This window comes from Micropterus dolomieu, linkage group LG06, assembly GCF_021292245.1.
Source record: "Micropterus dolomieu isolate WLL.071019.BEF.003 ecotype Adirondacks linkage group LG06, ASM2129224v1, whole genome shotgun sequence".
NCBI classification, from domain to species: Eukaryota; Metazoa; Chordata; class Actinopteri; order Centrarchiformes; family Centrarchidae; genus Micropterus; species Micropterus dolomieu.
Genome location: NC_060155.1, coordinates 27,500,216 through 27,507,695, shown reverse-complemented (window position 1 = coordinate 27,507,695; position 7,480 = coordinate 27,500,216). Strand labels below are relative to the sequence as shown.

Sequence of the window (7,480 nt, the reverse complement as noted above, 5' to 3'; positions counted from 1 at the left end):
ACAAAGACAGGGCTCATCCAGGAAATCAATCAGTCGGTCAGTCCGACTTCATTTGTACAGCGCCTTTCATGCAAAATAGCAATGCTGCTTGACGTTGTGTTAAAATACCAGCATAACCATGTGTCAAAAAGCATTTACAGTAGTAAATAAATACATTTTAAAAATAAAATTTATATAAAAGTAAAAAGATAAATTAAATATAAGGCACACAAAAGAGAAATATTAAGATCAATAAAAGCAATAAAAACATTAGTTAGGGAAATGCTAAATTGAAAAGACAGGTTTCTTTAAAAATAAGTTATGTGCCAATCCACATATTTACCCATACAAACAAACAAACAAACATTTTTTGTCTCGATTTATCAATAAAAGTGACATTTAGACATTTTTATAACAGCAACTATTAGTAACTAAATTTGGATATATAATATAACACTAATACCACTGGGAGTAACTACGGGAGTTGAAAACACTTGGGAATGCTTGTGATGTGATCACTGCTAATTATGGCGTTTTTACAAAGTCATTTTCTTGTGAAAATTAGGTAAATTTGTTATTATCTAGAGAAACATGTGAGAAATACAAGCTTACGTCTCTTCTGGGCCACTGCGCTCCTCCAACAAACGCCGCCTGGCTCTACCATCCGTACATACAAAACAATCTAACGAGCTACGACACGCCCTCTCTAACTTCAAGAAGCTCCTGAAAACTCTTAAGAGAAATCTTCCTCTTATAACACCTCTAAAACCTAACCCCTATCACGAACTTCCTCTAATCTTGTTCTTCTACCTCCTTACTATTATCTTTTCATTGATTGCACTACTCGTTAACTCTTACTTCTTCCCTTTACCCCATTGATGCCGTACGCGCTAATAACTCTCACCAGTATTTATTGTTACTCGTAGATCTCTTACTTTATTGTTTCTTTTTTGATGCTTTGTTGATCCTTGTATGTTGTTCCTCAAATGTAAGTCGCATTACAAGAAAATGACTGGGATATCCTGAGGTAACGACATAATTAGCTTGTGATCTTGAGATAATGGGAATACAAGAAATACACATTGCAACCACTTGGCTTCCGTAAGTAACACATTTATTAGGTCAACAAAAACCTTTTCTGGAACTATTCAAATCAGTTTTCAGGATTAGCTAACCCATAAATACTTAACAGAGTCTGTGTCTACCAGAGTTTTTTACTGATGTAATGATCTATTTCACCTAATTTCGTACAGAGTGTCCTTGCCCTGAATCCCAGGGTGAAGACTCACGCTCACATCATGTCCACGGCAAGCAAGAAGAAAGAAAAGAAACACTGGAAGAGAAATGCTGAGAGGAACTGCGATGTAAGATATACCACACACACGTCTGCTTTCGCTGCATGTTCTAGCCCATAGGTTTTCAAAAACATTATCACATTAGTTATTACATCAATTATCAAAAGGAGATCACATAGAATAGTCTGATTTGGTGAAAGAGAGAGTTCAGAGATACAGAAGTTTTTACCTTTTAGTACCTTTAAGAACCTTTTAGTATTTGGTGAAATCTGAAGTTATGTCAAAAAGCAATATTAGGCTATCCTGACTCAGCTGTTGACTGTCAGTAGAATCAGATAACATAATCATGATCCCATAGGCATCCATGACTTGAGCAAAGTTAAGCAAGTAAACTAAGGGGAGGTGACTCACTAAGGGGCCCACAGTCTCAGACTTTCTTCCTCCACTTCTATCCACCCACAGTTCCTGTTTCCTTTAAAAGTATTAATCATGTTGCAGCTGCAGTTGACCAAAAACTCAACACAGTGGGTGTGTTTATTGATTTGCGTAAAGCATTTGACACTAGTGACCATGCTTTATTGCTGAAAAATTAATTATTATTATTGACATTATTATTATTATGTTATTTAAGTAATAGATTTCAGTATGTACAAATTAACAATACACAGTCACAATTAGAAACAGTAATATGCGGTCTTCCTCAAGGTTCAGTTTTGGGACCAAAATTATTTATTCTCTATTTAAACAACATCTTTATAGTATCCACAATGTTGAAATTTATAATGTTCGCTGATGACACAAATATTTTCTGTTCTGGAAAAAATATGGATGAATTATTGCAATCGAAGTGGTTTGACTATAATAAGTTATCTTTAAATGAAAATAAAACTACATTTATGATATTTTCTGGTAATAGGACTCACAGTAATGCAAAGTTACAGTTAAATGGAGTTGAAATTGAAAGAGTCTATGAAACCAAATTCTTAGGTGTGATCCTAGATAATAAATTTAGTTGGAAACCACATATTGAATAAATTAGAAGCAAGGTAGAAAAATCAGTCGGAATATTGTATAAAACAAAAGATCTAATAAATAAAAAAGGCTTGAGTATTATATATTCCTCCTTAGTTATGCCTTATCTGTCATACTGTTCAGAAATATGGGGAAATGCAAATAAAACAAACATAGATGTGTTAATTAAGTTACAAAAAAGAGCTATTAGACATTAATAAAGTAGGATATCACAAACCAACCAACAAACTCTTTATTAAAAGTAATACCTTAAAATTCACAGATATTGTATATATAAAAATATTGAAAATAATGTACAGAGCATTTAACAAAAGTCTTCCATCTGGTATTCAGAAATTATTTAAGTTAAGAGAGGGTAGATATAACCTAAGAGGCCTGTTTATGTTTGAATGTGGAAAAGAAAGAACTAATGTAAAATCTAGATATGTTTCAGTTATGGGTGTGAAATTATGGAATTCACTAAAAGATGATTTGAAATTATGTACTTCTCTGTTTAGCTTCAAAAGATCTTTAAAAAAGAAAATTGTTAATGATTATTCAGTTAGTATGTAAGTTTTGTTAATACTATGTAAAAAATGTATGTGCAGTATTGTATAATTATGTATACTGTTTTTATAATTTATAATGCTGATTCTTCAGGTTTATGGTTAAATAGGGTAGGCAAATATAATTCTTGGCTTCAGCCTACTCCTTTTTTGGTTATTTCATTGTAAATTTACCAAATAAAATCATTCATTCATTCATTCACATAAAATCATTCATTCATTCATTCAATTATATTAGAAAGATTATTAACCATTCTCCACACTGTCTTTCTCTCAGTCGTGTGAGAAGCTGGAAAACAACTTTGACGATATCAAACATACAACGCTCAGCGAGCGCGGAGCTCTACGAGAAGCACTGAGGTGAGAATGGATGACTTGGCTTTTTTTTTTTTTTTTTAGATGCAAAGTATTACTTTCAGCTGACTTGTAACACACACACACACACGCACGCACACACACAATCTCACAAACTCAACCAGTCGCATTTAGCAGCTTAAACATTATCCACAGCGTAGAGCTAGTTGGTCATTATGAGACCAAGAAAGTAACAGCTGCTGCAGTTTTCACACTTCTTTGGTCCAGAATAAGGCTGAATGATTTTGAAAAAATGTCTAATTGCGATTATTTTGACTGATATTGCAGTTGCGATATGGTTTGTGATATTGGAGGGAATGATAATTTTTACATAATTATTCAAATGTTTATGGAAGAACATATTTAAATTATGAAGTGTGGATTTTTGTGGGGATATATACCAAACAAATATGTTTTCTGAAGTCTGTAGAATATTATGTCATTTAATTTAAAATATTGCACCTCCTATGATTTGAAAATTGCAGTAGGCCATCAAATCTCAGCAACTATTTTATTAATTGCCATGAAATTTAACACGGTCATTCGTGATCCTGAGATGATACTGACTTTCGTCTGAATTTTCCTTTAGCACCACCATGCGGTTAAGATCTTTGGTTTATGACCATAATTGTATTGTTATATAAGCTGTACTTTGTGTTTAGTGCTAATAAGCAAATGTTACCATGCTAACACACTAAACTAAGATGATAAACATGGTAATACATTAACATTTTTACATGTGAGCTAACACACAATGACTGGACTGCAGCCTCGTAGAATGGTTTGATATCTCAGTATTTCTATCATCATTATCAATGCACCAGTTTACTAGAGCCTAGTTGTAGGATTTTATGTTGTTGACTTTATGCTTTCTTGGACCAGTTGGAAAAAATAGATTTTTTTCTTGGATTAAACATGTAAAATAAAAGTAAAATCTATGTTTAGGTGTCTAAAATGTGCAGATGCTCCCTGTCAGAAGAGCTGCCCTACTAACCTGGACATAAAGTCATTTATTACAAGCATCTCTAACAAGGTACTGTAAAATATATACACACACAAACAAACTTTTGAACACCAGCTCTATGATGTCAAGGATGTATCAGAAAGATCAAACAATGAGAGGAAGAGTTGTAGTTCCAAAGTCAAGATCTTGTTATTCATGTTTGTGTGTTTCTTTGTGTATACCAGAACTACTACGGGGCAGCGAGGGCTATCCTTTCTGACAACCCCCTGGGTTTGACCTGTGGAATGGTTTGTCCCACGTCAGAGCTGTGTGTGGGGGGCTGCAACCTATATGCTTCTGAGGAGGGACCCATTAACATCGGAGGGCTACAGCAGTTTGCTACCGAGGTACAACATTTAGAGCTTTCTGTTTTTTGTATAAAACATACAATAAAGCACAAACTGCTCAAATGACTCAGCTGAAATTACAAGTACGTCCAAAGAAATCTTGGAAAAGTTTATTGTGAGCACCACAAACCAGACAGAGTTAAAGGCTCAGGAAACGTTTGCAGGTGTTTTGAGTTAATTAGCTGAGGTCTTCCAATACAACCTGAGATACTGGAGTTTTGATTTCCATGAGCTGTAAGCCGTCATCATCAAGATTAAAACCAAAAAAAAAAAGCTTGTAATATTTCACATTATGTGTATTAAATCTAGAAGATATTAAAGTTTCCCTTTTTTTTAAATTAAATTATGGAAGAAAATTAACAAGAATCAGAATCAACTTTATTGCCAGGTATGTGTACACAAACGTGGAATTTGACTCAGGATTGTACGTTGCTCACGATGTGCTTACTCATACAAAAATATAAAATTAAAATAAAAGCAGACACAGACTTCAGTGTAGACAACACAAATATACACACTATGAACAAAAACAATATACACATTGACAAATAGTGCAGTGATCAGAGTGCAAAGGATGCAGGAGTAGTATGTTCTATTTTTTTCAGATGCTCCTGCAGTTACAACCAGTTGTCATGTCACCATCATTTAATTTATATGCTAATGTGTCTGTATATTCTTGTACTATACAAAACTTAGTCTCTTAAGTGTTTTCTTGCTTTTATCATGTATTTGTTTTTATGTGTTTTATTGTTTTTACACTTGTTAAAGCACTTTTTATCTTGTTTTTGAAAAGTGCTCTACAAATAAAGATTATTATTATTATTATTATTATTATTGTTATTATACAAAACTTTATCTCTGTCACATAACAAAATAATTAACCATATGACAGTGTCTTTAAATCTCAGCATTATGATTCTTGAGTATAAAAGTTCATTCTTGACCTTGGAAATAATTGTTGAACCAAATTATCTTTCTGAACCACAGAAGAATGCAAATGTAGTGCAAAATTTTGAGAAAATCAGCAAAAGCGAAAATGGAAATTAATGCGCGTTTCCAATCACTACCGTTATACGAAAACTGACTGGTTCATTGAGATAAACAGTGTCATTGCCGGAGAAGATAATTAATTTATTAAATGAGCACCAGTCAAATCTCAAACAGTGAAAAACACGAGGGAAATATGGCATTGATGTTTGTTTATTAATGTTTGTTTGTAAATTAATTAATCCGAGGAATGTTAAAGCCTCGTCCTCCCTCCACACAGGTCTGATGTTTTCGTCAGTGGAGCGGAAGCTTTGGTGGATTTTCATGAATTCATGACTCTGCATGTACAATATGTTGTAATATATTTAAAAATTAAGCATTATCACGTTATTGCCAATTGTGGCAGCAAAACTTACGTAGTCTCATTTTAAAGTCAGCCTTTTTGTGTTGCGAGAGTTACGGAATGTTAAGAGTTACAACATGCAAGTATATCATTTCAAATATATATGTGTGTGTTTCTACCTAGGTGTTTAGTAAGATGAGCATCGCTCAAATCAGGAATCCTGAACTCCCACCAGCCAATGAGATGCCAGAGTCTTACCACACCCCTATAGCTCTGATTGGTTGTGGCCCAGCGTCAGTCAGCTGTGCTTCCTTCCTGGCTCGTCTTGGATATGATAATATTACCATATTTGAGAAACAGAAGTACATTGGAGGGCTTAGGTAACATATCATCATCATTATATTTCTAGATTATATAAAAGATAGTAAAGCATGATATTACGGGTGCTGGTCATATAATTAGAATATCATCAAAAAGTTTATTTATTTCAGTAATTCCATTCAAAAAATTAAACTTGGATATTATATTATTTATTACACACAGACTGATATATTTCAAATGTTTATTTCATTTAATTGTGATGATCAAAACTGACAACTAATGAAAATCCCAAATTTAGTATCTCTGAAAATTAGAATATAACTGAAGACCAATACAACAAAAGGATTTTTAGAAATGTTGGCCAACTGAAAAGTATGAACAAGAAAAGTATGAGCATGTACAGCACTCAGTACTTAGTTGGGGCTCCTTTTGCCTGAATTACTGCAGCAATGCGGCGTGGCATGGAGTCGATCAGTCTGTGGCACTGCTCAGGTGTTATGAGAGCCCAGGTTGCTCTGATAGTGGCCTTCAGCTCTTCTGAATTGTTGGGTCTGGCGTATCGCATCTTCCTCTTCACAATACCCCATAGATTTTCTATAGGGTTAAGGTCAGGCGAGTTTGCTGGCCAATTAAGAACAGGGATACCATGGTCCTTAAACCAGGTCCTGGTAGCTTTGACACTGTGTGCAGGTGCCAAGTCCTGTTGGAAAATGAAATCTGCATCTCCATAAAGTTGGTCAGCAGCAGGAAGCATGAAGTGCTCTAAAACTTCCTGGTAGACCGCTGTGTTGACCTTGGACCTCAGAAAACACAGTGGACCAACACCAGCAGATGACATGGCACCCCAAACCATCACTGACTGTGGAAACTTTACACTGGACTTCAAGCAACGTGGATTCTGTGCCTCTCCTCTCTTCCTCCAGACTCTGGGACCTTGATTTCCAAAGGAAATGCAAAATTTACTTTCATCAGCGAACATAACTTTGGACCACTCAGCAGCAGTCCGGTCCTTTTTGTCTTTAGCCCAGGCGAGATGCTTCTGACGCTGTGTCTTGTTCAAGAGTAGCTTGACACAAGGAATGCGACAGCTGAAACCCATGTCTTGCATACGTCTGTGCGTGGTGGTTCTTGAAGCACTGACTCCAGCTGCAGTCCACTCTTTGTGAATCTCCCCCACATTTTTGAATGGGTTTTGTTTCACAATCCTCTCCAGGGTGCGGTTATCTCTATTGCTTGTACACTTTTTTCTACCACATCTTTTCCTTCCCTTCGCC

General features: G+C 35.0%; 1 protein-coding gene across 1 annotated transcript in view; it reads left to right on the top strand.

The window, feature by feature from the left end:
• dpydb (dihydropyrimidine dehydrogenase b) overlaps positions 1–7,480 on the top strand; it is a 35,500-nt gene that overhangs the window by 8,377 nt on the left and 19,643 nt on the right. Inside the window, exons 4-8 of the mRNA XM_046052060.1 lie at positions 1,233–1,343; positions 3,129–3,211; positions 4,151–4,238; positions 4,394–4,555; positions 6,069–6,265. Of these exons, the coding sequence (XP_045908016.1) occupies positions 1,233–1,343; positions 3,129–3,211; positions 4,151–4,238; positions 4,394–4,555; positions 6,069–6,265 (641 nt within the window). The remainder of the gene's footprint in view (positions 1–1,232; positions 1,344–3,128; positions 3,212–4,150; positions 4,239–4,393; positions 4,556–6,068; positions 6,266–7,480) is intronic.